Source organism: Ochotona princeps, chromosome 33 (genome assembly GCF_030435755.1).
Source record: "Ochotona princeps isolate mOchPri1 chromosome 33, mOchPri1.hap1, whole genome shotgun sequence".
Taxonomy (NCBI): Eukaryota; Metazoa; Chordata; class Mammalia; order Lagomorpha; family Ochotonidae; genus Ochotona; species Ochotona princeps.
This window is the reverse complement of record NC_080864.1, coordinates 5542155-5563641: the sequence shown is the minus strand read 5'-3', so window position 1 is coordinate 5563641 and position 21487 is coordinate 5542155. Positions and strand designations below refer to the sequence as shown.

Below are 21487 nucleotides of genomic sequence, written 5' to 3'. Positions count from 1 at the left end.
GGGAGACTCCGCAGCTGTGCGTGGGACAGGAAGCAATTTCATTCATTCGTTCATGGGCTTCTCCATTTATTGAGTACAAGGTTACCTCCTCCTGCAAGGGGGTGGTGTGGGGTTGGGGTCGCGCAGGCTCCGGGGATCTGGGGTCCCAAGCCCTTGTCCCACACAACATCTCAGTCACAGACAGGATTTAGACCCTAAGGGTTGCAGCTTGCAGAACAGGTGGGGGCAGCGGGGGACGAGAAGCCCCTGGGTGGGAAAAGTGGACTGCCCCCGCATACCCATTTTCTCCGACCCTCACAGCCAGTGTGTGCAGTAGGCACTGTGATAGGTACAGGGTCACACCCCAATAAGCCAAAGCGTCCCAGACTCCTCCTCCCCAACTGTAACTTTCTTTCCCCATTGCTCCTTCTCCCAGCTCAGCTAGGGAGATGAGTTTCACTCACTGTGTTTCTCCCACACAGGTGTAGGAGCCTCAGTTCCCACGAGGCATCCTGCCTCTTCCCTTGGAGACTGGATTGTCATCTCTTCCCTCTTCGCCAGTCTCCAAGGTTGATCCCGGGAGTCGGAACACTGCCAGGGCCAGGGAGTTTGTTCTTTCTTAGGGTCTCTAAGCAGTCACCAGGGGCTTGTTAGCGCTTTCCCCATGGGGGCTCTTCAAGTCCTCTGACTTCAGCAAACATTTACAATTATTTAGACACTGGCAGCTTGTCACCTCCTAGACGATGGCCCAAGGGTCGCACGTAGACGGATTATTAAAATCCAGACTTTCTGGATGGCCTTGGTACCTTCTCCCGGAAGGCAGAGGGTGGGCGCGTGATGTTGACTACACATTTGCTGAGCGTTCCTCCTTTGTAGTGTGGCCCCAGAAGGCCACGGCACGGGGTGTGCACACAGCATGTACTGCCCAGGACGGCATCTTTCCTGGTGCTGCACACCCACCCCTGCACTGCATCCTGGTCCCTTCCAAAGCCTCTCACACACAGGATTCAACCGTCTTGCCCAGAAATACATGCATCCTCCAATTCTGTTTCCTGACAACTTTCCAAAGTACCTATGGAGAGGTGGCATGTGGTTGTGCTGGAAGGAAACGTAGGCTCGATACATCCCAAGATTTGGCTTCAGCAGACAGAAGCTAAGGCAGGAGGAAACAGATACCAGGAGGGGATGCCGGCCAGGCACCAGGCACTGGGGCAGGCAGTTTTACAAGCTGCAAGGTGGCAGCGCCGGTGCACAGCAGTGCCTGGCACCTCCAAGCTTGAGCAGCTAGGAGCTTGCTTGTGCTTCTCTGCTGACTGACAACCCTCGTGGGTCACTCTTCCTCTCAGGACACCCTTCCAACTCTCCCCAGCAGCTTTCTCCAACAACCAGAATGAGCACACTGTGGGGAAACTAGATGGAGCTCTGGGGGTCCTGGTGCCGAGCTGGCCCAGCTCCAGCTGTTGAGAACATCTGGCCAGGCAGTGGGGGGAGGTTGATAATGTCTGGAAAATGGAAAAGGACGGAGACTGGGCCAAGGAATGTTGATCAGTGGTGGCCCGGGAATTCTGCAACAGGGAACAGATCTTTATATAAACTCTAAGGGAATCTTGTTACTTCCTGGCGAAAATAAATGATTGCATCTCTGGCAGGTTAGTGCAACCTATTTTTTTTTTTTCTTTTTCTGTTAGCCACATGGGTCATACGGAGACAGGGAATGGGACTCAGCCTTCAGAATTCCTTCTCCTGGGAATCTCAGAGGACCCAGCACTCCAGCCTCTCATCTTCGGGCTGTTCCTCTCCATGTACCTGGTCACTGTCAGTGGGAACCTGCTCATCGTCCGGGCCATCCTCTCAGACCCACACCTCCACACACCCATGTACTTCTTCCTGGCCAACCTGTCCTTGGTGGACATCTGCTTCACCTCCACCACTATCCCCAAGATGCTGGTGAACATCCAGACAGAGAGTCAAGCCATCAGCTATGCAGGCTGCCTCACACAGATATACTTCTTCATACTCTTTGGAGTTTTGGACAACTTCCTGCTGACCGTGATGGCCTATGACCGCTTTGTGGCCATCTGTCACCCCCTGCACTACACGGTCATCATGAACCCTCGGCTGTGTGTGCGGCTGGTTCTGGTGTCCTGGGTCATCAGTGTCCTGAATTCCCTGTTGCAAAGCTTGATGGTACTGCGGCTGACCTTCTGCGCACACCTAGACATCCCCCACTTCTTCTGTGAGCTGAACCAGGTGGTGCTGCTTGCCTGTTCGGACACATTTCCAAATGACATGGTCATGTTCTGTGCGGCCCTCCTGCTGTTCTGTGGTCCCCTGGCTGGGATCCTGTATTCCTACTCCAAGATCGTCTCCTCCATCCGCGCCATCTCGTCAACTCAGGGCAAGTATAAAGCCTTTTCCACCTGTGCCTCTCACCTCTCCGTGGTCTCCTTGTTTTACTGCACCTGCCTGGGTGTGTACTTTAGCTCCTCCGCCACCCACAACTCACACTCCAGTGCCGTGGCCTCGGTCATGTACAGCGTGGTCACCCCCATGCTGAACCCCTTCATCTACAGCCTGAGGAACAAGGACATGACGGGAGCTCTGAAAAGACTCTTCTGGAAGTCATGAGACAGCATCGTGCAGGAAGTGCCCATGGCTTCAGGACTCCAGGCCTCAGGTACAGACGTTACAAATCCTTAGATTGAAGCACCTGGGCCGTCACATGCAGTGGGCTGCTGGGTGAGACTCAAACCCAGATGCTAAGACATGGATGTGGGAACACCAGACAGATACATCAGCCACCGCGCCTTGTCTTCCCCCATCATTACCATTCCTTAGTCAGGAGCTCGGTGCTATGTCTCAGTGGCTAAATCCTCACCTTGCAAGCACCGGGATCCCATAGGAGCATTAATTCACGCCCCAGCTGCTCCACTTCCTTCCCAGCTCCCTGCCTCTGGCCTTGGAAAGCAGAGGAGAATGGACCAAATCCTTAGAACCCTGAACCCTAGTGAGGGACCCGGAAGAAGCTCCTGGCTCCTGGCTTTGGATTGGCTCAGCTCCAGCCATTACGGCCCCTTAGAGCGTGAGTCAGCGGATGGAAGATCTGCCTGTCTCCCCTCCTCTGTAGACCTGACTTTCCAATGAAAATAAATATATCTTTAAAATACATATATGCATATTAAATCATTAGAATAATAAGATAACAAACAGGTAGAATGGCTGGCGTTTGGAAGCCGTTATAGACTGTGGGGAGCTGACTGCAGTGGAAGGAATACACAGAAAGTTAGAAAGGATCACTTCCCTACATGGACCAGCCTGACTTCCTGTTTAAGAAAACCATCTTAAAGCCGCCACTACGATAGGACATCTGAAGTCACTGCCTGCAGCAACAGCAGCATCTCACACAGACACGGGTTCAAGTCCTGGCTGTTCGATTTCCCCTCCAGCTCCCTGCTCGTGTGCCTGGGAAAGCAGCAGAGGATGGCCCAGGTGTATGAGTCCCTGCACCCGCGTGAGAGACCCGGAAGACGCTCCTGCCTTCCAACTTTGGCCTGGCCCCGCTGTGACCAAGGTGGCCATCTGGGGAGTGAACCAGCAGGTGGAAGATGTCTCTGTCTCTTTCTTGATCTAACTCTGTCTTTTAAATAAATACATCTTTAGCGGGGGAAAAATCCTCCATGTTGTATAGACACAGTTAATGTGGGTAATCAGTTATAATAGTCCAAACCACCTCCCGCCTCGATGACCTGGCCAGGAAGCCCTGGGCCTCGAGAGGAACAGCATCCAACATCCGGCTCCAGGAGCCACACGGAGGCTGGTCCTGCCACTGTCGGCCCTCCCTCCCTCCAGGAGGGGACACGGAAGGAAGGGATGGCCCATTCCCATCAGACATCTACACTAAACGCCCCACTCCCAGTGTCCCCTGTTCCCACAGCCTTGCACACCCAGAGGCCCACACAGCACCCACCGGCCGGCCTCGAGTGGGCTTAGGTATTATTGGTCTTCCTTCCATGTGCACACTATGGATAAAATGAATCTTGGCCAACATGGATGATGGGCAGACTTGGAAGGACTCAGGGAGGGCGCAGCATCATTCCTGGCGTGGTGCTAAAGTTAGCGACCAGGCTGCTGCCGCTCCTGGAGTTGGCGCTTCTGTACACGGCAGGCTTGCCAGGCAGCTGGCCATCTTTGTCCTCCTCCTGGCTTCCTCTGCACTTCTGGGTCATCTCTAGAACAGCTGAGCTTGACTCCACCACCACCTGTGAACTTGGGGCTGCCCCAGTGGGTTTGCCCACTGCCCTGCTCAGCTCCCCGGGGCAGGGGAGGCAGCGCTGCACATGCTCAGGGGCACGTGGCACCTTGAAGCCCCCTTCCTCGTGGGAGGTTCGTGCGGGCCTGCGGCTGGAGCGACACAGCCACTGACATGGTAGCCAGGGAGCCAGTTCCCAGGAATGGGTCCTGCACGTGAAGACCTTCATAAGCTAGGTGTCTGTCTCACGAGGGAGGATGGGCCTGTGTTCTAGACGCTTCTGTCATGTCTCCCGTTAGCACCCATGGCCTCAGCCATGCTGTATACTGTGTCTTTTAGAGGCACGGAGATCTTCCACCCGCTGGCTCACTCCCCAAGTGGCTTGCAATGGCCGGAGCTGAGCCGATCTGAAGCCAGGAGCTTCTTCCGGGCCTCCCACGCAGGTGCAAGGTCCCTAGGCTTTGGACCGTCCTCTGCTGCTTTCCCAGGCCACAAGCAGGGAGCTGGATGGGAAGCGGGGCTGCCGGAATTAGAACTGGTGCCCCTATGGGATCCCGGAGCATGCAAGGTAAAGACTTTAGCCACTAGGCTACCACACCAGGCTTTCCAAAGAGAGATCTTCACTCTTCCCCAGGTGGCCACGATGACCAGGCTGAGCCATGGCAAGGCCAGGATGCAGGAGCTTCTTCCAGGTCTCTCACGTGTGTGCCAGGCGCCTGTGTGTGTACAGCAGTGGGGTGTACAGGGATGGTGTGTCCGCAGGTACAGGGAGCAGGACCAGCAACAAACAAGGGGTGTTTATGTTAAAAACAAAACACTGCCCTCTAGTGTCAGGCCTTGGTGAGGCACTCATCCTGGGTTGAGCCAGCAAGCGTTTGGGAACCTGCATTTTCATGAGGGATGTGGGCGTTGGGCCAGGGCTGTCCTCAGAGCAGGAGAAAAAGACCCACAACCACACCAGGCCTGGGCAGGGGTGGCTACGTGTCTCAGGAGACACCTGTTGATGGCACCACGCAGGGGCTGGCGGCTCTCTAACCCTCCCGCTGACCCCCCTGCCTTTTGCAGGTTGTGGTCTTGCTGCGCAGGACCTTAAGCTGCAGAGGGGCAATTGTATCCGTGCCTTGCTTTGTTCTTGCACCCCCAGATCACAGTGACCTGCTCCATCCTGGGGTGGACAGCCAACTCCAGCGCCCCCACCCCCTCCACAGGCTCGGGGCAATAGAACTAAAGATAGTAGCCTATAGACCGTTCTCCGTGGTCCTGGCTGCAAGCAGCTGCCATGAGACAGTGGGCAGGAGAGAGGGGACACTGCCCAGGGACACATTTCTGCCCACAGCATCACTTCAGGGCAGGTCCAGCTTGAAGCGAGGCTCTGGGCAGTCCAAGTCTCCCCGGCGAGGACGAAAAGGACTCGGGCTACCTTGGCCATCGCGCGTGGTCTCCAGCGTAAGGAGTTGGAGCCTGAGCCACGACCTGGGTGCTCCGTCTGCTGGGAGCCTCTTAACTGGTAGCTCAACCCCTAAGCCTGCATCCTCTACTTGGGAATCTTGACGGGTTCCCCGAGCAGGACCGTGGAGCGGAGAGAAACAGCCCTCCCAGACACCTCTGCCATGGCCCTTTGAGGGCCACCAGGGATGGACAGTGTCCCCCACAAGTGTCAGCGGTGAGGAGGAGGAGACACACACTGGTCCCTTCTTGGCGACAAGTTTTTTTTTTCCCCATCACACCCCAGGCCTGTGAAATAGATCTAAGGCAGGACCTTGCCTCCCAGCCCCGTGGCCCCCTCGGTGTGCTCCCCTCCCCCACCCTGCCCTCTGTGCCAGGTCAGCAGCGCCCCACCCTCCCCCACCCCCACTGCAGGGCACTGTGAGGTACCCAGGGTTCCGTCCACTTCATTTCTCAGTCAGCCTGCCGCTGAGCGAGAAGCGTCGGTTGATACTTGCTGTCCAGAGCGGACCGCGATTGCGGTGAGGGGCCAGGGCCCTGGGGACCCTCCTCCTGAAGCATGGTGGGTGGTGAGGGAGGGAACTCAATGCAGCAGGTGGGGATGGACAGCAGGTGTCAGCGCCCCTCCCTGGAGTGGATGGAAGCCAGGATGTCCACTGGTGGGAGCAGCGAGTGGTCGGTGAGTGGGAGCAACTGACCTGGTCACCGGTCCATCCCACCAGGCACAGATGTGACCTGGAGACACCACCGTGCCATGATGCTCAACCCTGCAGAGACATAGCCCCCGGGTCACGAACCCGACACAGCCACAGTCCTAGAGAGGAGTCCCCCAGAGTTCTGAAGGTGCAAGCCCTGGACAGGCTGGACACACATGAGGTCCCGCTGAGGTCTGCGGGGTGGAAAGGAGCTATGCAGGGTGGATGCCAGGCAGTTGCAGAAAGCTATGCTGTGACCATGGGGGTGAGCAGTGTGTGTGTGTGTGTGTGTGCGCACACACAGAAATGAGGTTGGCACACACAGCTCCTGGAATGCGCCCCCCACATTCTCTCCGGGTCCTGTCCCTAGCGCCACCGTACAGAGGAAATGACCCAGAACAGCCGTCCAGCTTGTCCCCACCAGGAGATGGTGGGAGCCAGGCACTGGCAGACGCAGCTGGAGCCCAGCAGCCCCTGACACCCCTCTGGGCAGCCCTCCTTTACCTGGGCTCCCTCTACCCCCACCAGGAAACAGTATCTCCATTGAGAGAGACAGAGAAACCAGGGCTGCCCTTACTGCATCACCAAATCAGGGCCCTGGCTTTCCAAAGCCTGGGGACCTCCCACGAGATAAGAAGAAAAACCTCTCCCTGGGCTGGGGGCCGTGGGAGGACCAAAGTTGCCTGCTTTCTCCCCACCCGGTGGTGGGGGCAGAGCGGCTGGACTCTCTTCCAAATGCCTGCCCTTCCAAGCACCTGCTGGGGTCTGACCTGCACCCCACAGAGATACCACGGCTGTGGGAGGAAACCACACCCTGGAGTGACCCTGGAGACCAAGCCAGCGAAGGACCACAGGTGGATAAGCTGTGTGCACTCCCCCTCGCTGCCCTGCAGGTGGCAGTCAAGCCCTTCCCAGGTTGAGCGGACACCTGCTGGTCTAGTTCCTCAGGGTCTCCCTGGTCCTTCCTTGGAGGATTCACTCCAGGGATCCCATCAGACCTGACAGAAGAATCCTCGAGAGGCCAGGTACCTCCTCTGCATCGCTCCCGCCTCCCTGCCACCTGCAGGGTCCCCATTCATGCCCTGCGTCTGGCATGGCATGCCCGTCATCACACCCATGCAGATGGCTGCTCGGACTGTGGGGCTGTTAGCTTGTTAGATTAGCCTGCGGTGAAGTGTAACGGGCTCACCGCCCGTGTCTGCTCAAGGATGGGATGCCTTCCAGATGGGACGGACGCATGGAGAGACACAGCAAGTGTTCAGACACTCCTCTTTTTTAAAAAGAAGAAGAAATGTCTTTGAAAGGCAGAGTTAGGGAGAGAAAGGGAGAGAGAGAGAGAGAGAGAGAGGTCTTCCATCTGCTGCTTCACTCCCCAGATGGCCACAGCAGCAGAACTGAGCCGATCCTACCCAGGAGCCAGGAGCGTCTTTGGGGGGGTCTCACACCTGGGGGCCGGGCGGGGACCCAGACTTCCCACGTCCTATGTGGGCATGGCTCACACCCATCAGGTCCCAGGCTGGGCTCAAGGTCTCCCTGACAATGACTGGCAGGGAGGGGAGCCATGGTTCCCTCTCCCTTTACTGCCTGCCCCCAGCTCCCTGACCATTACCACGGCCTCCCACCCCCTCCACGCCCCGCTTCCCTTACAGATGGCCGTATGTGGGTGTTGTTCCCCAAGAGTCGCCCAGGAACCCACTGCAGAGAACAGGGAGAAGCCATCAAAGCCTCGACTGAGCCGCGTCAATGGCTGGTCGCTGCCTCTGCATTGGACCCAGGTGCTCGCCTGGGTCATCTTTGTGTTCATGACCATCAACTGTTTTGGTGTTTTCATTCCTTCCTTGCCCCAGAACTGGAAGTACCCTGCTTACTTTGTATCCTTTAAAACAACAGGATGAGGAGGTCTCTTTAAAAAAAAGGTGGGAAGGGGGGCTCCCGGCAGGCTTATTGTCTCAGCAACCCAGTTTCAGGGGCACCAGCCCTGGTGTCGCCATCCCGGCATGGTGGAGGTGTCAGCCTCTGTGCTCCTCCCTCTGCGAGGTGGAAATAGCGAATTGGCTGAGCCGAAGCTATCTGCCTGCCCTCGGCTCCGCAGACCTTGCAACCCACCAAGGGGAGCCCGCTCACCAGCGAGCCAGAGGGAAAGCACCAGAAACTGGTCGGCCTTGGGTGCATCCGCTTTTGCCAGGAGTGCGGGTTGTGCAGCCAGGAAGGGCAGGTGCAGTGAGAGACCAAACAGCAAGCACCAAAGCCCTTCCCTGTGCACGCAGCTCGCGGGCGCGTCCACCCCCACGCTCTGTCCAGGCAGATGTGTCAGAGTGTGGCGCGCCAGCTCAGGATGGAGTGTGGAGTGTTCCTTCTCCCCAGGGGGCAGCGAGGAGGCCCTGCAGCCATCTTCCGGACCCGGGAGGTGGCAGCCCCAGCCCTCCACCATGGTACGCACATGGGGAATGCCGGGATGTGGGATGCAGGGATGTGAGGGTGTCTCTGCGCACATGTGTGCGCGCGCACACACGCGCCACATGGCTCCTTCACAGGTCTACGCTGAAGAGAGAGAAGCAGGGTGAGCCCGTGGCCATGCAGGGGCCCCCAGGCCAACAGGACAGGGCTTCTTTAGATAACATGGTTCTTGAAGTATCCTGCAGACCCTCCCCAGGTACAGGGAAAGCAAGAAAAGCACCATCACCCAGGACGCACCCCTCACTCAGGCTCAGCAGTTAAGACCTCTTTGGGTTAGTTCATCTTGGTTCATTTCTCAAACCCAGAAGCCTCATGGTCTCAGACGTCATAAGGTCCCAGTGCAAATAATTACATCGTATTATTACATATCTTCATACAATAAATGGCCCATCCGCTGGTTCGCTCTCCAAACGGCACAGCAGCCAGAGATGAGCCAATGTGGAACCAGGAGCAGCTTCCAGGTCTTCCACACAAGGGACAGGGGCTCAGGGACTCGTGCCTTCCTCTGCTGCTGTCACAGCTGCATTAGCAGGGAACTGGAGCGAGCCAACAGGGGTCGCAGCCAGCCGTTCCTGTTCCCTGCATGCCTGCCCTGCTCTGAGGGGTGGGCACAGGCATGCAGGACCTTGGAAGGACACCCAGGCCCGTCCGAGTTGCTCCTTAACAGCCACTCCAGGTGGGTGGAGCGATCCTCCTTTTAAACCTGTGCTGCTACGTGGTCACAACCACCATTGACCCGGCAGAGAAACGCAAGGGACTCCGGGACTATTCCAAGCCCCTGCCAGCCTTCGACCGCTCTCAACACTCGCATGTTATCGAGAACCGCTACTGCCACCTGTGCCAGGTCCCAGTGTAAGTCAGGGGCTGTGCCAGCCTCCTGCGTGGCACCTGGAGGGAACGGTGCTCGCCCTGGGTTGGACTCTCGAGTGTGGGGTGTGTGTGGGGGTGTGGCCATCCTGTCCCATCCAGGCCTTCAACAGGAGTGTCTGATCAGTTTCTGGGATGACCAGAACCTCCCCCCCCAGCACCCTCAGCCCCGGGAGACCCTTGGTAGACAATGGTTTCCACAATTCTGGAGGCTCTTGTGCCAGGGGATGCGTTGCCCATGCAGGCACAGGCTCCTCCCACTCCGCCAACTGCATCCCGGAAACTGTCAGCTCTCCTGGAGGCTTCCAGGGGCCTCTGGAACACTCACTCTCCCCCACACATGGGCTGCGGAAGCCAAAGGCTGGGGTTTCTGACCCTCATATCCCTTGCCCTATCCACTGCCAGGAGTGTCAGGCGGGCAGTGGTGATGAGTTCCTTCCCCCCCCCTCCATGGCTCCCTCCAGGTCTGAAAAGGCCAAGCATTGTGGCACCTGCAATAAGTGTGTCACCGATTTCGACCATCACTGCCAGTGGCTCAACAACTGCATTGGCAGTAGGAACTACCGGTGAGGGGCCTGAGGAGGGGCTAGGGAGATGAGCCTTCAGGCTGTGTATGTGCGTGTGTGTGGGCAGGAATGATATGCTGGGCCAGCCGGAGCATCACCAATGCCCGGCTCAGCCAAGAGCCCCAGGAGGACCCATTCCTGGCAGCACCAGGGGTTGCGTGCACCACTGGGATTGGGAGTGGCAGGGGGTGCTCAGTGAGCCTAGTGCTGCAGGTACATCGCTGACCAGGTTTCCCCACTTGCGGGGAGGAAGCGGCACCCCTCATCCCAGGTGTCTGATGGAGATGAAGCAACCTTGTAGGAGTTGCGACAGGTGCTTCCTGTGGTGGTGGCGTCCCTCACAGGACCTGGGGACATTGCAAGTCAGGTCCCTTCCCAGGGACACCCGCACCCAGTGCTGTCGCCCCTCTTTGTCCCGTCTCCCCCCACACACACACCCCGAGACCCGGGCGTGTCATCCTTGGGGGTTGGACAGGTCCCAGCTTCTCTTTCCACTTCTCTCTCTGTCTCTCAGCTGTTTCATCTGCACGTTGGTGTCGACACTGGCAGCGCTGTTGTTCATGATGGTGATCGTGATCCACATCTTCATAAAGTACAGCACGGACCCCGAGAGTCTTCCTGACGACCACCATTGTAAAAGTGTGCTGAGTCAGCCCCTGGCAGGGGCCCCCTCCGGGTCTGGGTGCTGAGTTATGCCGCTCCTGGCCCCGCCCCCTCAGGGCCCAGTGCTGAGTCATGCTGCTCCTGACCCCGCCCCCTCAGGGCCCAGTGCTGAGTCATGCTGCTCCTGACCCCGCCCCCTCAGGGTCCAGTGCTGAGTCATGCTGCTCCTGGCCCCGCCTCCCTTCTGTCCGACAGCTGTCCGTCATGCTGTTTTCCAGCAGTAGCCTTGAACTGGGGGGTGGGGTCCCCCCAGCTTGCCCCAAGAGCAAGGTTGAACATGCCCTGGTGCTGTGGGGGACTGGGGAACACGGGGTGGAGGAGGAAGGCGGCAGTGGCTTGCAGACTTGGATAACACCTGGCTACTTTTTTCTTCCTGTGTTCTCCATGCGCGTGAGGCCTGCAGTGGTCATATTCCTCGGGGGCTGCGTGCTGCTACTGTGCCTCATCATATCCGTGTTGGTGGGGTACCTGTTCATCTTCCACTTATACCTGAGTACGTACCCCCAACCCCCACCCCACCCAGTACCCAGCACCCAGCACCCAGGCAGGTGGTTGGCTTGGTCCATCTTTGCAAAAAACGAGCTGGTAGCAGAATGGGGCAGCGGTAGCAGCCACTGGGACCAGCCAGTGGGGGGTTGGCCAGACATTCTAGGAGCCACACAAAAAAAAAAAAAAGGATCTTGAACTAGCAAAGGCCCATGTGTCCCCGCCCCCCGGGTGACCCCACAGGCAAGCAGGCATCACCAAGGAACTCCTGAAAATAACTCCGGATGCCCTAGCCCTGCCTGGAATGGTGGATCCTGCCGGCCATGCCCCGAGGTCCCAGCGTGGGAGTTTTTGAAGGAAAATCCATTGGAGAGCACTGGCCTGGGGCTTAGGGATGCCCGACCGAGGAGTTGGGATTGACCATGCTAACGCATGTTCAACGGGAGGTACCAGCAAGCCCCAAAGGCAGGTGTCTGTGTCTAACATAATAGTCTTACGCAGGCAAATGGGGGCCCAGTGGCTCAGTAATGCATGCTTGGTCCTTGCCAATGCTTTCTCAGATTTTACAGCAGAAAAGTCTCCAAGCATTACCCCCAATAGGGTTGCAGTGCCAGGGGCCCTGCCCAGGTCTCCCCAACCCTGATCAGACATGCCATGCCCAGGAGGCCACATCGGGCTGTAGGACAACTGGCTTCCCCTCTCCCCCTGGCATTCCCCTTCGGCCAAGCTGGACCCGAAATGTCCGTCTCCAGACCAGCCTGCAGGGAGTTCCCCAGCTCTGACCCCTTTAGTATAACCTTGGCTTGGGGCCCTCACTTAGGATGGTGGTTTTCACCCACCTTTGACAGCAGGGGAGGGTGGGGTGCTACTGCTTCCAAAGACAGGGCAGCACCTTGGGCAGTGTGCCATGGCCAGTCTGAGCGTGTTGAGGCTGGGGACAGCCCAAGCCCTGCGGGCACATACACAGGGCAGGACGAGGTGTGGATCCCCCTGCTTAAGCTTCCCACCGACACGAACGGGGCTCTTATTGCAAGGTGACCCTTGGGGCTACTGCAGGAAGGGCGGATGGCAGCAGGGAAATGGTGACCAGTCCTTCCCTGCTTGTCCGCTCCCACTGCCTCCTGGCCTCTCTGCTCACAGTGTTGAAGAAACTCAGCACCTACGACTTTGTGAAGCAGAGCCAACTGAAGCGACTTGGGACTAAAACCACCACCTGCGACCAGGATCAGGAAGCCGCTGCACGCTTGGAGCGTAAGGTGAACTGTACTGCCGCCACCCAGCTGGAACCAGACTGGTGGTGGTGGTGGTGGTGGTGGGGTGGGGTGGGGTCTGAATGTCACACTGGGTGTGGAGAGTGGGAAGTTATCTTTCAATTTCTCATGGGTCGCTTTTCTCTCAATTCCTGCAGCCCACGCGTCCGACACGAGGCGGTTCTCACCAAAGGTGAGTTTGGAGAAATGGCATTGCCACCCTTGAGTAGGACAGAGCCCTGTGCCCTGGCTGTCGGGGAGTGACCTTGCAAAGGAATTCTTCTAGAAAAGGAGGGGGAAGAAGAGTAACAAGAAATGGCCCCGTGCCCCCTACAGCTGTTCACTCAGCTCAAGACCCCTACACATGCGCTTCACGCACACATCTTCCAGGATTTGGCTGCCTGCGGTTCCGCAGAGGGGAGGGAAAAGCCACCAGAAACTGTGCTGCCTTTGGTGGAGGGGGTTGTGGTGGAAGTATGATGAGTCCTCTGGCCAAAGATTTCGCTGGCTTCTCTGCTGATCCTCCCCTCCCAGCCTCAACAGACTTTGGGAATCCCGGTCGTCCCTCTTCCACATGGCCACAGATACCAGGAGCAAAGGCAGTCTCTCCTACCCGAAGGTGAGCCCACACATCTACCTGAGCCTTTAGTCCCATCTGCAAAGTGGGAGGCCAGCTGTAGGCTGCCACGTGTGAATTCCCACATCCTGGATCATAGATCCATTGCCTTGGAGCTTGGGAACCCGGGATGTTCCAGACCAGGCCAACAGCAGGTGCACTGTCTGGGAGGATCCTCCCCGTACCCCTTCTGTCAGTTACACACCTGCTGTGTCCTGTGCGGTGCCCTCATGTCAGGGACCCCAGAATTCCACATAAGAATTTGGCACAGGAAGAAGGGAGACACAAGCCTGTAGGCCGTGGTGATGCTGGCCAGGGAAGGCAGCAAGTCACCCACCAAGGTTTCACGCCCCAAGACACATACCTGGAGAACAGCGGAGAGCCACGCCCCCAAGGGCTCTAAATCCCACCCACCCATCTTCACTCAGATCTGACCAATAATGGACTTGAGTGTGGGGTGTAACCAGAAAAGCTCTGTACCAACCACTTTGCTTCTCATTTCTGCTCCCTCAGGAAGAAGGGGGCACTCCGAGGTCCTCACTTCTTGGGTGAGTTTCGACCCCAGCTGTAACTGCTTCCATCCGGGCATGGCTCTGTTCTCTTCCTGTAATGCCATAACTCTGCGAGATAATTTGGTCAGGAGGGGTTGTTTCCAAACACTTGGGTCACAGAAAACAAAAAAAGCAAAGACACACACAAAAAATTTATTCCCCTCGGTTAATTTTGTGCATGATGTTTGTTTTGTTTTATAAGATTTTAATCATGCTGTATACATCCTTAGGAGTTTTAGTTTTAAAGGTTGATTTATTTGTTGGATAAAGGTCCAGAGAGCAGAGAAGGGGGGAAGAGAGAGAGAGAATATTCCATCCACTGGTTCACTCCCCAAGTGACCACAATGGCCAGAGCTAGACTGATCTGAAGCCAGGAGCTTCTTCCGGGTCTCCGATGCGGGTGCAGGGTCCCAAGCACTTGGCCCGTCCTCCACTGCTTTCCCAGACACCTTGGCCAGGGCCTGCATCAGAAGCGGAGTGGCCAGAAAACAAACCCATGTCAGGTGGATGCCAAGGCCAGGCAGTCCCAGCCATCCATCTTAGCCACTAGGGTAAGCACCCACCTGGTAAGCTGCAATTGGGGCATCATTTGGTTAAGAGAAAAATCACAAACACAGCTGGTCATGGGTGCTGTTGACCAAAAGGGTTCTTCCTTTGTGGAACTTGCCTTGTCTGGGCTGCACCTGCTGGGGAAGCCAGCATCTCACGCTCTCCACCAGAGGGCACAGCTCCATTGGGTTCAGCTGACTACGCCAACGGGCACCTGTCCAGCATGGTTGACCTTCATCCCAGACACCCACGTTGGGCAGACAGCTCCCAGGATCTAGCCACCCACCCGGGGTTCTGCCAATAAAAGGGGAGACAAACACCACTTCAGTGGAGTCGAGTGGGGTATCCATGAGCTCCCCAGCTAGGGCCAGGAGAGGGATGTCTCTGCTAACACCTGTTCCCTTCTCCCTCCTGACCCCAAAAGACTCTCGCCAAGAAAGCCTGAGCCCTCCGTCATCAGGAGCTGCAGCAACACAGGCCCCCAGGTGAGCTCACACACCTGCCGTGCCCTCACGTGCAAGGGCTGGCAGCCAGCGCTCGGTACCAAGCTCCTCTCCAAGGCGGACTATCCGACAAGATTCTGAGGGGCTGCTTGGATGGTTGTGAGCTTTTTTTTTTTAGCCCCATCAGGCTGCTGCACGCCCCCCCCCAAAAAAAATCCCAGTTCTGGGTAGCTGAAACATGGTGCTTTTCCGAGCCTGATGGGCACAGCGCTGGCAGATGGCGGTTTCTTATGATGGGCACTGTTCTTCCTCTGGTTGATGGTATCCATGCCAGCAAAGAACGTGGTGTTCAGGCGCCACACTCGTTGTGTTATATGATGTAATTGTTCGGAAGGCAGAGTGAGACAGCATTTCCATTGGATGACTTACTCCCCCCAAAGGACCACAATGGCCTGGGCACGGCCAGGTTTCAAGCTAGGAACTTCATCTTGACTTCCGTTGTGGTTGGCAGAGGCCGAAGGACTTGGGGGTCATCTTCTGTTGCCTTCACAGACTCAATAGCAGGAAGCAGGATCAGAAATGGAGTTGCAGGGCCCGGCACGGTAGCCTGGAGGCTAAAATCCTCACCTTGCACGCATCGGGATCCCATATGGGCACCAGTTCTAGTCCCAACTGCTTCACTTCCCATCCAGCTCCCTGCCTGTAGCCTGGGAAAGCAGTGGAGGACGGCCCAAAGCCTTGGGACCCTGCACCCGCGTGGGAGACCTGGAGGAGGCACTTGGCTCCCGGCTTCGGATTGGCTCAGCTCCAGTCGTTATAGCCGCTTGGGGAGTGAACCATTGGATGGAAGATCTTCCTCTCTGTCTCTCCTCCTCTCTGTGTATCTGCCCTTCCAATAAAAATAAACAAATAAATAAAATCTAAAAAAATAATTTAAAAAGATAAGGTCCATGTCCCAAAGCTAGCAGGCTGTCAGAGTGACCCAGGGCGCCCTTTGCAGGACAGCAGACCACGCACCTTACAAACTTGATGCCTTTTCTTTTCATAGGTTTTCAGAGACCAGGAGCAAGAAACAAGCAAACTCACCACCACCGAAATTGGGTCCAATGAGAGCTTGGCTGCCGGTAAGCCAGGTAACAGTGTGGGGCAAGTGGCGGTCCATCCCATGTTTGATCTTGGCATGAGCTAAAGATTTTTTTTTTTCTAAAACACAAACCTGCAAACAAAATCGCCAGTGGGCAGCCCCAGGCTGGGGTGCGAGTCACACCCTTGTCTCTGAGTGCCCGTGGGAACTCCAAAAGGCCGCTGTCCCGTGTGCGTCTCCAAGAGCCGCGTGCTGGAACTGGGCAGGGAGCAGCAGACTTCTGCTTACCGCTTTCTGGTCAAAGACACTGTGTGCGTCCGCCCTGGCTGTCGCTACACTCGTCTCCAGCGTTGGCCAAGGACCACCTCTTCCGGTGACACTGACCCAAGGACTGTGAGATAGGACAGCCGCCTGCAGTGCCTTGAGAAATGGAACAGAGAGGAGAATTGCATCAGAGGTCTTATCCCCTGTCCTAGCTCTCGCGGGGGCTCCACAGAGAGAGGAGAGTGCCGTGGAGCACAGAGCACATCTAGAATCAGACTCCCCTCAAGCCAGGAAACAGGGTGTGACATCACACACTGACAAGGGCCGTGACGTCACACACAGCCAAGGGGAATGTGACTTCAAACAGAGTGAATGGGGTCTGACATCACACACGGCCAAGGGGAATGACATCACACACAGCCAAGGGGAATGACATCACACACAGCCAAGGGGCGTGACATCACACACAGCCAAGGGGAATGACGTCACACACAGCCAAAGGAAATGACATCACACACAGCCAAGGGGAGTGACATTACACACAGCCAAGGGGCGTGACATCACACACAGCCAAGGGGAATGACGTCACACACAGCCAAAGGGAATGACATCACACACAGCCAAGGGGAATGACATCACACACAGCCAAGGGGAATGACATCACACACAGCCAAGGGGAATGACATCACACACAGCCAAGGGGAATGACATCACACACAGCCAAGGAGAATGACATCACACACGGCCAAGGGGAATGACGTCACACACAGCCAAGAGGCGTGACATCACACACAGCCAAGGGGTCTGACATGACACACAGCAGATGGGGAATGTTACATCAGAGCAAAGGAGTCTGACATGACACACAGCAAAGAGGAATGACATTACACACGACCCGGGGGTATGACATCACGCACTATGAAGGGGTGTGAAATCACACACAGAAGGGGTCTGACATCACACACACAACAGCCATGTTCTCCCGGCCTCATCACCAGCTCAGCCAAGTCAGCAGGGCCTAAAAGCCTCCGTGTGCACAGCACGGGTCCACCTGCTGCCTTTCCCAGCCGAGAAGGAGCCAAGTGTCCCTGGGGCGTCAGCCTCGCCCGTGTCCACAGCTAATGAGCCTTCAGATGGCTTGCGTGACTTGGACTTACAAAGGGTTGTGAAGTACGCAGCGATGCTCTAGTGTGAACACAGTAGAGGGGGGGAAGCATACTGACAAGCATCTGGTAGGAGGCAGGCCAGTTTCTAGGGGAGACTGGTCATCGGGGAACAGGTGGGCATCAGGTATGCCGCAGACACATGTAAGTGTATGCATACGTATACATGTGTGCATGGCTCTTTATCACATATGTGTGTGCACCCTTGCAAGCCTGTTGATTGCAAGTTCAGGATGTGCGTGCCTCATATGCACAAGCATTTGTGTCTGTGTACACGTTGGCCTTCTTAGTGGCGTCCACACACTGACAAAACAAGAAAGTCTCAGGTCAGGGACTTGGGCAGAGGAGGGACAGGCTCTTGAGCCTTTGCCCTGAAGACGTAGCGACGCCCTTGGCTTTGCAGGCAGCAGGAAGAGGTCAAGCTCAGGGGACAGCCAGGAAGTGAAGCCTGTAGCCACCATGAGGCTCCCAACGTGGTTCCCTTGCGGAGTAGAAAACTTAGTGGCCTGTGCCCAGCTCACGGTGACGATCAGCAGTGGACAGCAGCATCTCCCTGGCTTGCATTAGGCAAGTGACCACAATCCAGGACTCTGCCGCGGAGCACACATGGGATGCCAGGCAGAATTCCCTGTGCACAATCAGCCTCACGGTTCTGCAGCTGCCAGGGAGAAGGGATTATTGCCGGGCATCACGTAGGGAGGTTTGAACAAACACCCACCCCTTGCTCCCTCCCCCCCAAAAAATCAGACAGGGATACAAAGCACCACTAGATTCAAACTTCATGTGATCTTACCCCAATGAAAACGCTCCATCGGTGGGTTTAACCAGAGACTAGAGGCAGCTAAAAGGCAGATCAGTGAACTGGAATCCAGAGCTGACATCGCTAAGTAAATCAACCCTGCGACAGCAAATGGGCAAGAGTTTGGGGTCTCCAGAAACAGAAAAAGAGGAGGAGGAGGGGAGAGGCAGTGTTTACAGATGGAGAGGGCTGGTGGGAAGGTATAGAACTATCCAAAGATCCCTGACTCACAGGCTCATGTCCATCTCTAAGCTTACTCAGGGTGACAGGGTGGAGCAGAGTATCAGCTTTGACTAAGACCCAGGCAGGAGAGGGTAGAGTCTCCGGGGCTAGCCACACCTCACAGGGTCCCCAGTGTCCCCAGCCTGTCCCCGCAGGTGGAGCTGGGCCCTTCCTGTGCCAAGCATGACATGTTTGGTGCTCAGAGCTGACCTTTCTTTGCAGGGAAAGAGGAAACCAAGCCAGCAGCCCTGAGCCCGGAGACCTACACTGTCGTACAGGTGTTGGGCTCAGAGAACTCCTTGGTAGAGTTGCATGGTCTGAAGAGGGTTGCGTGGTCTGAGAATTCCAATCAGTCATCATCCCAAGTCACCCCTAGGACCCTGGAAGATCAGCAGAAGCCACAGCAGAGGAGTATGGTCCAGGATACCACCATGGAGGCAAGGGAGCTGACCCTTGTGCAAAAGCTGAGCCCCACAGAGGATGACCAGCAACCAAGTCCATCAAATAGCCAGGAGCAAATTCCACCAGATGGCTAGGGGCCGATTCAGCCAGTGGTCAGATCGGGAAAGGAGAGTAGCAAGGTTTACTCCAGGCCAATCTCAACAGCTCCATCTACATCTCCCCGATTGATGAGAGGAGTCCCCCGTATAGGAACAGGTCCATGCAGCGTACACCGTCTGACTGCTACCTGGCACTCTTCACATTTCACTGATGTGTGGAACATACTTGAAGTTTGTTCTTAGCTGGCAGTCATCCCAACCACACGGCAACACGCAACGAAACACAACTGTCACAGTTCCTTCTCCTGGCATTCTCAGAAGACCCAGTCCTACAGCCTCTCATCTTTGAGTTATTCCTCTCCGTGTGTCTGGTCACTAGAAGCGGAAACCTGTTCATCGTCCTGGCCATCCTCTCTGACCCCCCACCTTCACACGCCCATGTACTTCTTCCTCGCCAACCTGTCCTTGGTGGACATCTGCTTCTCCTCCACCGCCGTCTCCAAGATGCTGGACAACATCCGGGCTCAGAGCAGAGCCATCAGCTACGCAGGCTGCATCACACAGATAATCTTCATCTTGCTTTTATGGAGTTGGACAGCTGGTCCTTTGATCAGACTGTAGTAGCAAACCTTTCTCAGCCCGTTTCATTCCCTGCCATGATACATCTCCATCCCCAACGTGGTTCGCATTCCCGATTCCCTTTCTAAAGCGTTCTTTCTACTCTCCCTGATACCCTGGCCCCCGTTGTGCGTTCCCGACCTTACTCTTATCCTTGCATGCAAAACTATTTCAAAATTCACAGTTCTCCTGTGGGATGGATCTTGTCATTTTCAGTTTAGCATTTACCTTTTCAGATAGTGTGCGTTTTCATTTCATTTTTATCTTGTACCGAATGAGAGACCAACAAAGACCACAGTCTCGCTGGAAACCAAGTGGTGAACTCCTGGGGCTGGTATTGTGGCACACCAGGTTAAATTTCTGCTTGCATGGTGGGCACCCCATACGGGCATTGGTCTGAATTCCAACGCCGAGCGTTCCGCCAACCAAAAGCACGGCTCACTTCCCACCCAGCTCCCTGTTAATCCACCTGGGAAAGCAGTGGGAAAGATAGCCCACGTCCTTGAGCCCCTGATCCCACTTGGAAAACCTGGGTGGAGACATCCACGCTTGGCCAAACACTGGACATGGTACCAGAGCAGAAGGGAGGGTGGGGGTGTCAGCTGTGGGGCCAGGAGGGCCTGGAAAGCTGTACTGTGTGTTCCAAAGGTGGTTCTGTCATTCGCTCTTCTTTGGGTTGGTGTTTCAGGGTGACCCATCCCTGCCGTCCGTGAGATGTGACTTCCGGGGACACTGGGACAGCATCTAAATCCCCAAATGAGAGAGACAGTTTCAAAGTCTTATTTTTTCGCAAATAAGGACGGTTGATGTTGTTGATTGACAGGTGCATGGGTAAATGGGTGACAGGCAGATGAATCGATAACAGATGAATACATTGATGATACACACATGGATGGATAAGGATTGGTGATAGTTAACTAGATGAATAAACAAATCAATAGCCAGATGACAGATGAATAAATAGATCAACGCACCACAGAGAAGACGAACGGCTTCCAAATGCTGACTCACTCTTCAAATGCTAGGAAAATAACGGCGCAAGCTTTATTCAACAGTTTCATATTTCCAAAATAAGTGTATTTTTTAGCGTCTTGTACTAATGGTATCTATGAGGATATTGAAGTTGTTCTTGGGAAACAAGCGCTACAAACAAATCACAAAGATTTCCAAGCTTTTCTGTTGTATGGGATTTTTTTGTGGCCAAAGAAATGACTCTTTCCGGGTCTGGCACGGTAGCCTAGTGGCTAAGCACCTCACCTTGCATGCTCCAGGATCTCCTATGAGTGCCAGTTCGTGTCCCAGTGGCCCTGTTTCGCACTGGGATCCCACAGGGGCACTGGTCCTTATTCCGGTGGCCCCACTTCCCATTCAGCTCCCTGCTTGTGGCTTGGGAAAGCAGTTGAGGACGGCCCAAGGCTTTGGAACCCTGTACCCGTGTGGGAGACCCAGAAGAAGCTCCTGGCTCCTGATCTACTCAGCTCCAGCCATTGTGGCCACTTGGGGAGTGAATCAATAGACCAGACATCTCTCATTGACAAACAACAAGAAAGCAAGCAGAGATGTAAGGCCAGAGAACAGCAAAAGTTCTAAAAGCATCAATGTAGGGACTGGTATAGTGGGTAAAGCTGCCACCTGCAGTGCCAGCATCCTATATGGACGCTGGTTCAAGCCCTAGCGGTTCCACTTCCCATGCAGCTGCCTGCTAATGGCCTGGGAAAGCAGCAGTCAGAGGACGACCCCTAGTTACATCCCTGCAGGTGGCCGGTTTCTTCAGCTTAGAATGAGCCAGTGGACGGAAGGTCCCTCTCCCCAAAACCCCCTAATTTTGCCTTTCAAATAAATCTGTTTTAAAAATAAAAGTATAATGGGACCACTGCGATAGCCTAGTGGCTAAAGTCCTCGCCTTGCACGTGCTGGGGTCCCATATGGGCGCCGGTTCTAATCCTGGTGGCCCCACTTCCCATCCAGCTCCCTGCTTGTGGCCTGGGAAAGCAGTCGGGGACGGCCCAAAGCCTTGGGA

At 55.8% G+C, this 21487-nt stretch overlaps 2 protein-coding genes across 2 annotated transcripts; both read left to right on the top strand.

Moving 5' to 3' along the window:
• Positions 1–1713: 1713 nt before the first annotated feature.
• LOC101534259 (olfactory receptor 7A10-like) lies at positions 1714–2607 on the top strand. Its single transcript, XM_004595985.3, has one exon. It carries the CDS (start codon positions 1780–1782, stop codon positions 2605–2607), a length of 828 nt encoding a protein of 275 aa, XP_004596042.3. The 5' UTR covers positions 1714–1779.
• A 4860-nt stretch (positions 2608–7467) lies between these two features.
• LOC101534019 (palmitoyltransferase ZDHHC11-like) lies at positions 7468–18885 on the top strand. Its single transcript, XM_058657653.1, has 12 exons — positions 7468–7506; positions 8019–8240; positions 9503–9678; positions 10158–10259; positions 10774–10898; positions 11326–11415; positions 12549–12659; positions 12817–12851; positions 13788–13822; positions 14799–14859; positions 15866–15941; positions 18572–18885. The coding sequence occupies exons 1-12, from the start codon at positions 7468–7470 to the stop codon at positions 18883–18885; spliced, it is 1386 nt and encodes a 461-aa protein (XP_058513636.1).
• Positions 18886–21487: the final 2602 nt, after the last annotated feature.